The sequence below is a fragment of the Castanea sativa genome, chromosome 1, assembly GCF_040712315.1.
Source record: "Castanea sativa cultivar Marrone di Chiusa Pesio chromosome 1, ASM4071231v1".
NCBI lineage: Eukaryota > Viridiplantae > Streptophyta > Magnoliopsida > Fagales > Fagaceae > Castanea > Castanea sativa.
In genome coordinates this window covers 13,942,883-13,959,307 of record NC_134013.1, presented here as the reverse complement: position 1 = coordinate 13,959,307, position 16,425 = coordinate 13,942,883, and the positions used below count along the sequence as shown (strand labels likewise).

General features: G+C 33.3%; 3 protein-coding genes across 3 annotated transcripts; 1 reads left to right on the top strand and 2 right to left on the bottom strand.

Annotated features, from left to right (window-relative positions):
• Window positions 1-559: 559 nt before the first annotated feature.
• LOC142621815 (cytokinin riboside 5'-monophosphate phosphoribohydrolase LOG5-like) lies at window positions 560-2,664 on the bottom strand. Its single transcript, XM_075795180.1, has 7 exons — window positions 2,405-2,664; window positions 2,148-2,245; window positions 2,011-2,041; window positions 1,762-1,861; window positions 1,613-1,683; window positions 1,367-1,510; window positions 560-1,240 (listed from the first exon to the last, which is right to left on the bottom strand). The coding sequence occupies exons 1-7, from the start codon at window positions 2,516-2,518 to the stop codon at window positions 1,142-1,144; spliced, it is 657 nt and encodes a 218-aa protein (XP_075651295.1). The 5' UTR covers window positions 2,519-2,664; the 3' UTR covers window positions 560-1,141.
• Window positions 2,665-5,687: 3,023 nt separating this feature from the next.
• On the top strand, window positions 5,688-6,733 carry LOC142631902 (uncharacterized). Its single transcript, XM_075806286.1, has one exon. It carries the CDS (start codon window positions 5,768-5,770, stop codon window positions 6,512-6,514), a length of 747 nt encoding a protein of 248 aa, XP_075662401.1. The 5' UTR covers window positions 5,688-5,767; the 3' UTR covers window positions 6,515-6,733.
• Window positions 6,734-10,398: 3,665 nt separating this feature from the next.
• LOC142605359 (NADH dehydrogenase [ubiquinone] 1 beta subcomplex subunit 2) lies at window positions 10,399-14,759 on the bottom strand. The gene is made up of 4 exons (XM_075776827.1): window positions 14,555-14,759; window positions 13,945-13,990; window positions 13,785-13,847; window positions 10,399-10,677 (listed from the first exon to the last, which is right to left on the bottom strand). Exons 1-3 carry the CDS (start codon window positions 14,656-14,658, stop codon window positions 13,785-13,787), a joined length of 213 nt encoding a protein of 70 aa, XP_075632942.1. The 5' UTR covers window positions 14,659-14,759; the 3' UTR covers window positions 10,399-10,677.
• Between the last annotated feature and the right edge of the window lie 1,666 nt (window positions 14,760-16,425).

Sequence of the window (16,425 nt, the reverse complement as noted above, 5' to 3'; positions counted from 1 at the left end):
TCTGTTTGAGTCTTTGAGTTTGAGATGAAGATATTTTTATTCTTAAATTTTGGTATGTGGTGGAGAATTGGTTTGTAATTATAGTGGAGTGTGTGTGGTGGAAACAATGAATTATAACTTGTGAATATAAAAGTGGTGTGTAAGTGTGTACGTGGTGGAAAATTGGGTTAGTGATAATTAGAAAAATTTTATGATTAGATTTTTTTTTTTGAGGGATGCTATGTCTATAATATTTTAACAATAGATATTGAGTAGTAGGTTGTTATTAGTTATTATGAATAGGCAAAAAAAGTAATTTAAGTTGTGATTAAAATTAGAACCAATAACAACTTACCACATGTGATTTATTATAAAAATGTTGTAGACGTAGCATTTTTTTTTTCATTTTAGTTAAATTAAAAAAAAAGCTTGTGATAAATTAGTGAATAATAAATAAATAAATAAAAACTAACAACTCATGACTATATTATTTGCTATCTCAAGTGCTTTAAGATATCCATTGAAAAAAAAAGACCACCCACAATTTTAAAATTTTTACCCGTTGAGAGGATTAGAAAATATAGTTGGGAATAAATAAAGAAAGATTAAAAAAAGAATAAAGAAAGATTAAAGAAAGAATAAAGAATGAATGAAGAAATAATATTTAAATAAGATAGGAAAAAGATAGAGAGTTTGTTGGAAAGTGTATTTGAAAAAGGTAAGTAGATAAAAGATAAATGTAACCGTTCACTCTTCAAACAATACAAAAATTTGAAAAAGCGGCTGAAAATGCTCTTAAAAAGGTAAAGAACAATCTACCGAATTTCTTACATTGACTAATCGAACTTCCTACTTTATCCTAGTAGACTAGACCAATAAGTACAAACAACAAAAACCGAGATTTTTTTTGCCCCCAAAGCTAAGAGCATTGTTAGGACAACATAAATTTATCTAATTTTTACTACAACTCATCACATAACGAGTTGTGAGTGATAGAGGTGTGATAGAAGATTCACGCTACCACCACACCTCTATCACTCACATCTCATTATATGGCAAGTCAGAGCAAAAATTGTGTAAATTTACGTGTTCCTAGTATTTTTCTCAAGAATAAAGAAAAGAAAAATGAAACCTAAAAGATTCACTCGTGGTCTCTATTGACTTAACGAGCAATATCAGTCTGCAAAGAAGCATTAAACTCCGCCTGTTCTGCCTCCCACTTGGCCTTAGCAACTACCCCATCATGCACAGGCTCGTATTCCTAATCAAACAAACAAAAGGCTAAATCAGGACAATTTTAAAATTCTTATTTACGAAGAGCGAAAAGAGAAAGCTAATAAATTAGGACAACGTAAATTCTTATTTACAGAGAGAAAGAGAAACCCACCTCGAGTTTTTGAATGAGTTCCCTAGCGTTTGGAGCAGAGACGATTATATTGTGCTGAGAGGGCTTGATAAATCCATCTTCCACGGCTGTGTTTATGAAAGAGAGGAGAGAGTTGTAGTATCCATCGACATTAAGCAATCCCACCTATTGATTCATGCATAAAAAAAAAAAAAGTCAGGTTTTGATCTTCCAATATATATGCGAACTAGCTATCAAATTTTAGTCTGAATCATGAAGTTGCTTTACAGGCTTATCGTGGATCCCAAGTTGGGACCATGTGACAACTTCCAATAACTCTTCCAAAGTTCCATACCCACCTAATCATATGCATAAAAATCAGCAATTCATTAATTGTCCACAATTTCAGAGTCCTAGAGAAAACGAAAGAGGGAGACCTGGAAGAGCAATAAAACAGTCAGAATAGCGAGCCATCTCTGCTTTCCTCTGGTGCATGTCTGCTACTAGCCTGACCTCCCCAACTGTTTCCCCAGTTATCTGCTCAACAAAGAACAAACCAAATATAAATCACCAAAGAACTTGTTGACTAAAATAGAGAATATATACAAATTATCGTTTTAAAAAAATTAACTATTATGAAATCCATGAATCTAATAGTATAATTATTATTCTACGTTCTAGACTACCTCCTTGTCCATCAAAAATTTGGGAATGATTCTGTGAATAAAACCAACAAACAAGTTAATTAACTTTAAGCCGCAAAATGGGCACAAAGATTTTATTCCAAACTAGAAATCATAATGAGAAATGGTAGAGATTGTACCCCATAACATGTCCACCACCTCCATGGACCTGTTTAGAAACTAAGCCCATTAATCCAACACTTCCTCCTCCATAAACAAGATCCAGCCTCCTAGAGACCTTCCTCGAGAAAACCAAGATAACTCCTTGATCAGTAAGTACAGGACCAAGAAAATACTTGAAATTCAATGTTCAGTTTGATTAAATTCACAGGTAAAGCAATTGAAAATCCAAAAACATAATACTAATAATAATAATCTCTAGGCATGAAAAGGGTACCAGCTCTTGGCCTAGTTCCAGAGCAGCATCACTATAACAAGTCCTCTTGCCTGTTTTGCTTCCGCAGAAAACACAAACCCTTTTGAACCTTGACTTCACTATATTTTCCTCCATCTCTCTCTGTGTTTTTTTTTTTTTTTTTGGGTGTGTTCTTGTCCTTCTTTGGTTAGATAAGCTCAGAGTATTCTTGAGATTTTAATTTTCGAGTCGGATTCCATATGCCTAAATTAAACGTAAAGGATATGATATACATTTATAGACCCACAGCAAAAAACATGAATAGAATGATCATCCATGGTACCCTTAGGCACCACGTGGAGCTAGAGCTAGGAACTTGGAATCTTTTGTTGTACAAATTTCGCCAACAGAACTTGGAATGCATTGTCAATGTCCTCAACGCTAATGAATCATGAGCACTCTCATTTTTGTCTCATTTTGTTTTGTCTACTATATGAGTTCTCAAATATCATCCATTAAATTAGCCATAAAAATAATTATCCATTTTTGTCTAATTAATTATAAGTAGGTTTGTTACATACAAGTTGTTTTACATAGTTTTACATACCTTTAAAAGCAACTAAAATTGTGACTTAAAATTACGATTTTCAAGTGATTTCAAGTCACAATTTTAATTGTTGTTAGAATTGTGTGAAAAAACTATTTATATTTAATAATTCTACTCATTAATCATTACTTTATTGCCTCATTCGCTCTTTTTTGTTTGTACATTATACAATGAGTAAGTCTAATAACAATTTTTTTTTCACATCTACTAAAGTAGTAGATTATGAGCCATGTAAAATATGAATGGTTTTAGTGGTAGAAAATAAAATAATAGAATATTAAATATTTTTCGCACATCAGAAAAATACAAGTCATACCAAATTGAACTGGCGTGTCAAAGAATGAATATAAGAATCATAGGAATGGTAAACGATGTTTTGATCCACTACATATATAAGTAATTATAAAATATTTCTAAAATACAATAACATGATACTCTATCTTCTTATATTCATGATAGGGCATACTATTTATAATGGGTCTATCATAAATATAAAATAAGTGAACACTACATCACCGACATTCAAAAAATAACTAATAATTTCGAAAACCCAAATAAACCCAACCATTCAAGTGAACCCATTTGTACCTAGATGTAACACCTTCAGTTGCCTCAACTGAAAAGAGAGGGACTGGAGGCTTCCGACAATCTGATCATGATTGAATTAAAATGTTTGAAAAGACTTCGTTTTGTAATTAGTTAAGATCACCCAGTATCCAATTTGAAGGTAGCACAAAATGTCACCCCCGTGGGCCGTGTAGTCATCTACTTCCACAATTCTTTTTTTTTTTTAGCATATTGAGTGAGAAGATGCCTTTACGTGCACAACTTTTCCAAACTATGAAAGAAAATGACCTTAATGTTATTGGGAAAAAGAAAGTTGTGGGATCCATTCAGACTTCTCTCTATCTCTCTCTCCGTTCTGTATGTGTCGGCTGAAGAAAAAGGGTTTAACCTCTTCTAATTCTTTTATACATGATGCTGGATCAGAGATCATAGTTCCCTATATAGTCACAAATAACAGCAAAAGGTGAATTAGAAATTTCAATTTATAGAAGCTGAGAGTGAGATGGCACATGTTCTCCATTAATTGTAAAAATCTAACCTAAAGTGTTCCCCTTGGAGGTAGAACCTAAGACCCCCTCTTCCTCAACCCCAAGCTCTAAACCTTGGGTAGGTAAGGGATGGCAATAGAGAGGGACGGGGCCGACTGCTCTGCATGGTTTTGTCTTACTCCATCTTTGCCCTGCTTCGTATGATGGGAAAAACTTCCTTGTCCCATTTCTGCCCCTTGAGACCCACCCCACTTTGTAAAATTTTATTTAATGTTAGTTTGCCCTATAACTATTATAATTTTTATAATAAAACCTGTTTCATTAATGTAAAAATATTTGAAATTATAATTAAATTTATCCTATCAAGTCAAACGGATTTTTATCAAGAAATTAATAATATTATCTAAGATTTTAACAAGACAATATCACAACAAAAACAAAAATCTTAATATCCATGCATTTAAATAAACTAGTATTGATTTTTTTTGCTTAAATAATAGAGATTTAAGGTATGAAAAAATTTACAATTACCTTTATCAACACAGGACAAGGTGGGACTAAAATGTTTAAACTATCCATTCACACTGTAGGGGTTAAAATCTTGTCCCATCCCTGTCCCACCACTTTTTTTTTATTTTGTTGCTAAAACAATATGGGCAACCTCTATCAAAATCCTTTGTAACTATTGTAAAAAGAAATATAATTTTCATATTAATTGTTGGAGTAGGGTCTTTTAGGAGTATTTTGGAGATTTATACTTGGTAAGGTTATGTTATTGGATTATTAGCTACTCACTCTTGTGAACTTAAATTCTTTGTATTGATTACTCTCTTTTCTCTTATGTAGGGTCCGTTGATCCGTTTATTTTGCTAAAACTGAAATTTTTTTGTTGAAAATATTGTAAATAAAGATAAAAATTAACTGAAATAGTACAATAAAACTTATATATAATAACAAAAATAAATTAAATAGTAAAATAAGTTAATAAAAATAATTTTTGTCAAACGGACACATAAACTTCTGTAAACTGATTTTTCAGGACACATACAGTAAACATTTTGAGTTTCTACAAACCTTCGTGAAAATTCATTCGTTATCCGAAACCATATACCAGCATTATCCGAATCGTTCAACTTGTTTCTAAGACCACTAATCTTTCTAGCAAGTGTGTTGATCCAGATGGTGACGAACTTTCCCAAGAATTTTCATGAAGTCGGTACCGCAAATGTTGATCTTAGTCTCAGATTTCCATGTCGTGCACAAAGAAACCAAAACCATGCACAGTTGTAACTAACCCTACGATCTCTATCGTCTTTATTTTCTTGACAAGATCCTACCCTTTAGCTGATTGCTCATTTTTTTAAAGTCTCTTGTTTGCAAGACATATTGTCCTCTTTCGAATTAAAAATTAACACAGGTTGGCACCTCCCTCCTCGTGCATGAATATTTGGCATAGTAGTCTATTCACCAACAACAAAATCTTAGCCACAAAACATTGCCTCACTATCTCTAATGGAAGGTTCCTTCAAATAACTTGGTCTCTTAGCTGTTGCCAATTGTGCTCAGCCGTACTATACGAAGGGTACTTCATGGTCTATTTACATAAAGACCTCAGATCTGATTCAGGATATCCTGTCTTTATAGGCTTCTATATATAACAGAACTCAAAACTAAGGAATTAGCTACAAAGTGCTTATACTCTCATAAGCATTAATTCATTTCAGAGTCGCATCTTTTTCCTTTATGGCACTCCCAAATTTTGATGCTCTTAGAGACTTACACAACTCTGCCAATCTCCTTCTTCACTCACCCACTATCCAACAATCCCTTGTGAGCCATCGACAAGAAAAGTGGGTACATGAGGTCTCGGAGGCTTCTCTAAGAATGTTGGACGTGTGTGGCATTTCTAAAGATGTTCTATCGCTCGTCAAAGAACAACTCCATGATCTTCAATTCACATTGCGTAAAGTATGCATTGGCGAGCCCGATATTGGTACCAAAATTGCGGCTTATAATCACTATAGAAAGAAGTTGAAGAAGGAAACATTGAAGTGCTTGAATTCTTTAAAAGGGATTAAGAGCAAATCCATTGTTTCGAATCACTCACCAATCGATGAGAACCTTAAAGTAGTGGTTGATGTGCTAAAGGAAGTGAGGGTGACTAGTATTTCTATCGTGGAGTCACTATTGTCCCTCATTTCTATACCATGGCTGGATCAAAAATCAGCTAAAGGGTCTTTTGCGTCAAGGTTTATACGCGTGGGTGGTCAAGGTTTATATGATATGTGCGATGTAATGGCGATTCAAAGTGCGAATAAAAGATTGGAGGCAGTGGAGATTGCCATTGAAGATCTTGAGGCTGAGCTGGATTGCATGTTTAGGCGTTTGATCCAGACTAGGGTTTCACTTCTCAACATTCTAAGTTCTAACAAACTAGCTAGTTGTACGTACGTAACAGTGGGAATCCCAAGGTTGGCAGCCCAATTTTAAGGCTTGCCTCTCTCTGGCAGTCCGGCTCACCACTTTTAGGGCACAGTACAAAGCTAGATTAGTCATTGATTCCATTTTATTGTATTCTTTTATTCATTCTTATAAAACAGTTTAGTGGTGTTTGTACTCTACTAGATAAGCCTTTCAAACCTGCAGCCTAGTAATGTACTTTGCTTTTGGTTTTTTATTTAAAAACTTTATGAATACAGCGGTTCATATTGATTTGATTGTTTTCTAAATTAATAATGAATGAAAACCATGTCTTTGGAGCGTAAATTGAAAATGAATCAAACAAATTAAAGTTTTGGACAAGAAAACTATGAAGAATAATCTAATGCTAAGAAGTATCCCACCAAAACCAGCGAATCATATTTGAGTGGGTTACCAGAAGAATCCGTAATTAAAAATAAAAAACTTTAGATGTTGACTTCAAAAATAAAAAATTCAAGTAAAAAAACACTATTGGTTTAGGAAGTTTACATTTAATCTTTAATGTTTATAATGATCTGTTCTTAAAGATTTAAAAATGAACTGTTGGTCGTGACAATGCTTCGTTAATTTTCTTACATATGTGAATAACTAAGCAATGAAATTCTGCCAAAAAAAAAAAAACCTAAGCAATGAAGTTGTCTATTTTAATGATACAATATCTTCTTTTTTAAAAGGAAAAAAAAAAAAAAAAAAACCTAACAGGTCCCAAGTCCCAACCCACCACTTACATTTTCATCTATCAAACTCCATGAACTCAGTGGCGGAGCCACATCGGGACCCAAGGGGGCCAGGCCCCCCCCCCCCCCCCCCCAAAAAAAATATTAGAATATATACTAATATATGAGTTATCTCAATCATTTTCAAAAATTTCGAAGAATGTATCTAGATCTAGCTCCCATCCTAGTCAAATAATTTTTTACATAAAAAAAAAAAATGATTTAGAATTAAATGTAACATTCATTTGTATTATGTTACAATCTCAGTTATTTTAACAATTATCTCAACAAATAAAAGAGATAACTTGTCCCAAAAAAACGAAAAAAAAAAAAAAGATATTATAAAAAATTTCTCCGTTACTTCCGTATAAAAAAACACTTCTATGGCTTACTTTTGATTGAACGGCGGAAGGAAGCTATCAGCAGCCATCTTCATAATAATATATGTAACTCTTCTTTTTCACCCTAAAAAAATTACACTATCACGCAATTGCAAATATCTCCACCAGGTTTCGATGGTAGATCTCTCTCTCTCTCTCTCCAAATTGATCACTGTATTAAACTTAAGTCTAATTGTTTTCTTCTTTTCTTTTCTTTACTCTTTCACACGTTTATGAAGCAGACAACTGGTCTGCTTTGGTCCAACTTCCAAATACCACAGAGCACGTGTATGGTTAAAATTTAATTCTTCACAACTGAGGTAGAATCCCTAGGTGGCCACATATATGACTTCTCTTTAATCTTTATTTCATATTAAATTAATAAATATATAAAAATATATTATACTAGGACATAACATCTAATATATGAAAACTATATATTTTTTTGGAAGAAAACTATTACTCTCTCCCTCCTATTTAATTTGTCCTATTTAAAAAGTCAAATTTTTTAAGGGAATATCATTTATTGTATTGTTTAACTTTTAAAAATGTATTAGTTTCCAAAATTACCCTTAAATAAATTTGTTGATTTTCTTTTCAAATGGAGTAGTTTTGAAAATTAAATAGGGGTATAATAGAAACATTAGTAAATTAATGACTTTTATTATTAGAAACAGGACAATATTTTGAACATCCTAAAATGGAATAGAGGACAAACTAAGTGGAATGGAGGGAGTATTAAAATATAATCTATAAATAAAATATACGATTTTTTTTTTTTTGGCTAAGAAAAATAATTGATCATTATAAAAAAAAAAGTAATTGATCATTTGATTCGATTTTTTTATCCATTGAGATTTAAAACATTTTTGTCTAATTTCTAGCAATCTTTAATATTTTATTAGTTCTTTAAAAAAAAAAAATCTATGTCATTATACTGCATGAGTTATAATTTAACTTGAAAACTTTATTTATGCAGCAAGTTAAAAAATATTGATTTATAGTTCCAAAGAAAAAAAATATGGTAATAAAAATATAATACACCATTGAATTCTAATACTGAAGCTTTAACTTTCAATGAACATCATTTCAATTCTCTAAGAATTGGACATGAAGAACATCCTTTTGAATCATTAATAATGGAAATGCTTAACTTATATATTGAATTTCATTTACAATATTATTTTAGACTATTGTACATAATGTGAATATGATTAAAATATATAGAAAAAAAAAATTTTAATTCTATTTTTTTTATTTGGCTCCCCAAAAGTAAATTTCTGACTCCGCTAGTGCATGCACTCTCTCCTCCTTTCTTTCTTAACCAAAAATTCTCATCCTGTTATCTCTTTTTTTTTCTCTCTAAGCCTAATTGAGAAATTTTAAAGGCTATATTACTATAGCACGATTTCTATTGGATAATTCAATAGTTGCAAAAAGGGGCATATTTGATTGGATGTTTTTGTTGGACGATTAAGCTTCTTATCAATTACATTTATCTAGTTGCTCTGGCATACTGCTTTGGTATATCTAGTAATTCTTCCCACTTTCGAACAATAATCGAAAGAAACCAGACATCCCAACAAGTGGCAACAATCATTTCTCTTGCAACAGTGGACAAGAGCTAATAGTGATGTTGGGAAATTGAAAGACAACCTCAGCGCTGTTATGCAGAGTTGGGAGCTAACATGATTTGAGAATCTAAAATGTGTTTATTATTTTCAAATAATCAATTTTAGAAATATTACACACGGATGGGTGATCAGATTTGTTGCCCTCCTCGGAGGGCAAGCTCTCCTGCTACACACGTGAATGCCAGTGCTTGTTTCAATAGTTTGTGCTGTTGACCTTTACACAGTACTGACAGTAGTAAGTCTTGTGGTAAGAAATGTTTCCCATCCAGCTTAGTGATGAAGCCATACAACAAATTGCGATTTGCAAGGTTATTTGACTTGTTATCAAATTTGTTAAGAACTTTGTAGTTCAACTAGTTAACATCTCTCGCTGGTCTTTCAAATATATCTAGAATTCAAATTTCTCTCCCCAGTTATAACAATTAAATTATTAAAAAATAAAAATAAAACAAAAAACAGAAACTTGTTCTCTAATTTGAAATGTATAGTGTGAGCAGGAGCAGAAGAGTTCTAGAATATAATGTGAATTAGACCTCAAGCCAGTTAGATTCTAAGGGAATCAAACCTGTTAATCCTATGGATGATTTTAAGGAAAACATATCAACTAGTATAGGCTTTTTAAATATAAACCACTGTAAATTTCTTTAAGACCTTCTTTCTCTCTCCTTGTGTATGTGTTAAAAATATTTAATATTCTCAAAAAAAAAACTAAAAAAGCCAGTCCAAGTGAAGGTATCGAGCACTTCCATTTTGTGTGGTGTTTTAACTTTTAAGTGCAACATTATGGATACAACATTTTTCAAAATCTTTTTCATAACTTGTTAAGGTTAATAATATCACTGTCACATGACTCGACTATTGAGATCATTTTATTAACAATCCATTTCAACCATTATGCAAAATTGTGTCCCCAGATTTTATTCATGTAAAGTGAGCTTGGGTAGGACTTAGGAGTACTTTCAGGTGCTTACAGACTAATATATGAGTACAAAACAAATCTTTGTAACTTCTTGTTCTTATTCTTCTATAAATTACACCTACAGTAATGTCAATATTAGGCAGAATTGCATTCCTATAAAAACGATGAACTGAATTAAAATGAATAGAAGCCAATAAGGTTAACAATTGACATTATTTTGGGCAAGGACAGTTAGCTATGGATGGAAGGAAAAATGATAAGAGGATTCCCTGCTGCTTAAAAATATATTACACGAAAGGATAGAAGGTCAGGATTGTAAATAACACATTAAAACCGAAGTAATATTCATGCTCGCAGAAACGGTGAAATGAAGTTTGATGTTTCATTAGCCATCACATCCTGCCCATACAATCTCTTTTCCACAATCACTTTATTGAAACAAACAAAGAAAGTTGACATAAATTTGTGCCAAGAAACCCACCGACAGAATTCTTTGTCCTGTTGTTTCAGCTCAATGGGACGCCTGCAAATAATAGAATCTGAGCACGTTTCGTCCAGTTTATTTTGCAGTTTATAATATCAAAAATTAAATATACAATTGCGAGAAGAGCTTAGTTAAGCATTGGTCCACCAACTCATGGTGCAACTCATTTGCCAGCTACCTCTTGTAAAGAAGGGGATAGGGAAGGAGGAACATTCATGATCCATGCATGAACTTTGACAGGATATGAACAAACACACATTAGATAAATAACCTTTGATGCCTATATAATCATAGGCAAGTAGTTATTTTGAATCTCTGATATTCTTTTGTTGTTTTGGAGTAAAGAGTGTAAGACACAGCTATCGCTCTCATCTACGGGCTATAGTCTATACATCATCCTAACCAAATAGCCTTACCAATAACCTTTTTTGCTCAATATTGCCCAGATGCATAATCCTCAGTATTAGAAATTATACCTAAAGCATGGTTAATTGGTGCTGTAAGTGTAGGAAAAGTGGGGAGACTATGGCAGCCTCCGGTTGCATTGTGTTGTTGCACACGATCTATGGGTTTTTGTCTTCCCCATGATTGGTGTCCATTGGGTGATTCCAGGGAGTGTTGTTAAGTGGTTAGAGAAATTGATTTGGTAAACACTCGTCATTTGTTTGGGATTTAGCCTGGTATGCTTGCAATGGATATCATGGAGAGAGATATCACATCACTTTTTAAGGCATAAAAGTCTCAGTGGTCCAACTGAAGTCATCTTTTATTAGGACTTTGATTGGTCTTGCATTTGACAATGTTGTTTACTTCATTGGTCCTCTTTCTTTCCATTTGTAATTCCTATTCTTTGGCTATATTACACGTCTTGTATGCATAAGGTAGCTTATTTTCTCTTATAAAATCTTATTACTTAGAGAGAGAGAGAGATTGGTAGGTGTATCCCTCCTCCTGAAGGAATTTCAGTGTTGGTAAAAGCGAGGGGCGCACTTAAGCGCAAAGATCTCTTGGGGCCTAGGCGCGAAGCGCAAAGCGCAAGCACGCACCTGATTGAAGTGAAGCGCACATTTAAAATAATAATTTAATAAATTTAAAAATAATTATTAATGAGAAATGCAACAATCAAATGACCAAATTATCATAGAAATTGAAATAAAATTTTTATATAATTCATATAACATTTAGATAAGCCCTACTTTTGCAATTTTAACACAAAAATTGCAAATCAAGTCATTTTATTTTTTTGGATAAGCTAGATATGAGTATTTCCATGTAATATCCTTTCTTAAATCTCCAAATCCATAATGCCCTATGACTAATTAGTAATATTATTTAATAATTTAATCACTTGTAACTCTATAGGAATTAGTCTGCTATGTTCAACATCAACCACTAAAGTAACTAAACAATTACCACAAATATGTTATATCATACTCTTTTTTTTCCATGAATGAGCTAAGAATATGAGGACATAGCAACATGGTAATTGGTACCAAGTAGATATCCAAAAAGGGAAAAAATAGAATAAGAAGAAGAAGCTAGGTGGGTTACTGTTTCAAGGAGAAAAATTAAGAAAAAATAAAAATAAAAATAGGGAAGAACTGGGAGGTTGTGGGTTGGGTTTTAGCCTTTTAGGACAAGTTACACTCAAAATATCTTTTTTTGATAAGTAAGTTACACTAAAAACATGTCAAATCAATGGTTTATATCAATGATGTCAAGATTCTAAAATTTTATTTCAGTTTTGATTTATTTTTTTGAAAAATATAAAAAAGCACCAAAAAGCACGCTTTGAGCTTTTTGAAAGAGCGCAAAAAAGCGCGCTTCTTTGAATGAGCCTAGCTTTTGAGGCAAAAAGCGTTGGAGCCTTGGGGCTTCGAGCTTTGAGCTTAAGCGCGCTTTTAACAACACTAGAATTTGGTTGCTGAATCCGGATGGCTTGTTATCTGAGAAGAATAGAGGTTGCTATGACGGTCTTTTGAGGTATCATGATGGAGCTACTTTAGGTGCTCACCGCAGTGCAATTTAATCTGCCTTGGTGTTGCATGATGAATTGGGGGCAGTTAGGAACTTAGGCTTGGGTTACAAGTGGAAAGGACTGGAATGTGGATACAGACTCATACTGAGACGATCCTTTAAAAAGTGCTGAATCCACAGAAAGTGAGAGAGTATTGCAAACTTATGACTGAACTTTTTACACTGTTGTTTTTCTGGTAAATTCATCATGTTAATAGAGAAATGAAGTATATGGCTAATTACTTTACCAATTTTAATACTGATATTGGAAGTATGAAGACTGTTTGTTTTCCTCTTGAGTTTCCAGAATGGGCTCACAAGTTGATAGATAGAGAAGGTAAGGGTTTCACTTCTCCAAATACTTTCTAATAATAATTTTTCAATCCTTCCCCTTGCCCCTCTCCAACCCCCCCCCACAAAAAGAAATGGAAAGCTTGGCTTCAACCACCAATATGAAAATGACATTAGTCCCTGTCATGTATTGCACACAACTCACTTAACCCAACCAACCGAGTCATGTGCAATGCACATGACGGGACACATGTTATCTTTCTATTGGTGGTTGGAGCCAAACCTTTTCCAAAAAAGACCCCTTCTTTTTCCCTTCTCCAAAAGGTTAAAGCCTACCTGTCTTAATAGAAAAATGTCTAAGAGATAAGCAATGACTATCTAATACTTCAACTTACTACATAGTGCAGAATATACAAGTATACAACAATTTCTCCTAGGATGTTGGTTTAAATACCAAATTGCAGTAAGTTAGGATTGACCTATACATAGATTACTTATATAGTTTCAAATGCCAGATTCTTTTCAGTGCGGTTATTTCCCAATATGCAAGCAATATTTAGAATATATGCATGTATCCATATATGCCATCATGCATGACCCATTTTAACACAAAACCTAGTCTTTAATTCAAACAAGAAAGATTTGTAAGTATAACCTATAAGGAGGAATTCCGCTCTCACTAATAAACAATTAAATGAAAGCAATAAGACTTCCTCTAGTAGTTTTTAAACAAGTACCAAAGAGTGGATCAACCATTTGATTGAACAGTAGATAAAGCATTTCATGATAACTAGGCATCCAATTTTTAGTAGCTAAAAGCAAAGAAAGATACAACAGACCTAATGTTCATGCCCATCGCCATGGGAATGATCACCATGGCCCTCCCAAGGATGTCGCCAACCCTAAAGACGAAACATGGGAAAAAAAAAATTCAAAAATCCATATTATAAAGAAAGAGGCATCAAATACAGAGAAAGCTGAAACCAAATTGACTCTTACCAGTACTACAGGACCATCTTGTTTGGCTCTGTAAAGAACCCAAAACCTGAAATATCAAATTCCAATAAAGTTCATAAACACACCCGAAAATTAAAGTCACAATTAAATTATTAAAAAAAAAAAAAAAAAAACAAGGACACATGCCATCATTGTCAATATTCATTTATTTGGCAAAATTTATATACTAAATATATATAATTCAAATATATTTTTTACATATATTTATACTAAAAATAAACTAAGCTCCGCAAAACCCTGTTGTTGAATCCTGAAACCCATCAAGATTTTTTTTTTCTCGAACCCTATGTTTTTAGTATTTACAGCTAAAACCCACATATAATTTAATAACACAGATTTCCATCAAATCAAAAATAAAATTTTTCAATAATTCTATATAGCGTTTGCACATTTCAGATCCTGAGAAAGACAGTGAAGAACCTAGATTACACTAAAATAACACGAAGTAAGCAGATCTGAGATACGGAATTAGTAGATAACCAAGTGATTGATAGTAAGAAATTGATTAAAAGATATGAAAAACAAAATTAGGGTTCGATTAATAGAAAAACAAAATTGAAAAGAAGAAATGAAGGTCAAATACTAAACTAACCACATGACAGCGCACATGCCCTTGCCGGTGATTGAGTGCCAGCGCTTTGGTTGATGCACCGTGATGCCCTTGTAAGTAGTTCCCGCTCCATGCCCTCCTGCCATATTTCTCTCTCTCTCTCTCTCTCTCTCTCTCTCTGTGAGCAAAAGCAGTCGAAAATGGTTGTCTATAGCTGAAAATACCTGAAAATAAAACAACCAAAAAAAAGAAATCGAGACACACACTTACAGCCCAAGAAGAAAATCGAACAAACTCACGTTTGGCCCAATCTCACCCTTCAGAAATTGGGTGCATTTATGATTCAAAATGAGAATTGGGCCCAATTGAGGCTTATCTTTTATTTTATTCATCTTCATGTTTTGTTTGTTTGTTTTTTTATTTTTATTTTTAATATAGAAAGCATTTTTTGAAAAATGAAAATCTTTCTCGATTTCTATTTGGTTGCAATACGTGTAAGAAAAAAATTGTTATTTGACATGCACTTTTTTTTTTCTTTTTCAAATAAGTATATGACCAAAACTTTCATTTGTGAAAATAGACTTTGATTAAGAAAATAAAACTTTAATTTATCTGCAGTAGTTTGTTGAATACATAACATTCTAGAAAGTGTATTCTGTTCAAGATGTTGGCAAGAATTTTCGAACTTAAGATCTCATGGATATCATGAGATTTTAAAAACCACTAAACTAACCTATTGAGGTTAAGGCTACGTTTGGTTGGGTGTAAAATATTTTTCGGTGAAAATATTTTCGGGAAAGGAGAATAATTTCTAATGTTTGGTTGCAATTTTAAAATTATATTGGAAAATAATTTGAAGTGTTTGGTAACATTCAAAAAATGCAAATTTTCCACTCATTTCTCACATTTTCTCAGCTATTTTCTCAGCTTCCAAACAAGTTTTATATCAAAAAATCCAACAGCACCCACACAGCACACACAGAAAAATCCACCAGCACCCACACACCAGCACCACACAACACAATAACCACCAAAACACCACCACCCACACCACCGCAACAACAACAACAAAATCAGAGATCAAAAGCCACCAAAACACCCAAAAAATCAGAGATTAAAAGCCATCAAAAGCCACCAAAACGCCACTACCCACGCCACCACAAAGAGAGAAAGATTGAGAGATTGAGAGAAAGAGATCAGTAACGGCGGCCAGATTGGTAATGACGGGGGTGGGTTTGGGCTTGGGACGGTGGTCTCGCGGCGCGAGCTCGCCAGCGTGGTAGCGATCTCGCGGCTCGATCTCGCCAATGCGAGCTTGTCGAAGCATTTGGCTTGGGGCTCGATCTTGCCGGCGCAAGCTCGTCGGCACTTCTCTCTCTCTCTCTCTCTCTTTGTCTCTCTTCGTTCTCTGTCTCCTTCTCTTCGTGCTCTCTCTCTCTCTCTCTGTTTTCAGTCGAAAATGTGATTTAAAGGTAAAATATGAACGGATTTGATTTTCCATCGTATAAGGGCTATTTTACGGTCAAACTGTAAAATAATTTCAGTTGACCAAATTTTTTGTGCCTACCAAACACACACAAATGCGAAAAATAATTTCTGAAATTGATTTACCGTTGAACCAAACGCAGCCTAAATGGCTTTTGCATTCAAATAGTGGAAAATTTTTTCCACTTTTGTTGTACTTATTTTTATTCAACTACAAACAACGTTTTTTAGTACCGAACTTTTGAAAAAAGTGGTAAATATATTTTATGAAACAAATGGAGTGTGGTAATTGGCAATTTGGCAATCCATTGAATATGTGAGTTGGACATTCCACAAGATGTGTCATAAGATAACTACTTTATTATATAGGATAAATTATTTACGGTGGGGATTCCTTTTTTTATATATGATTTATGGTGGATTTTACA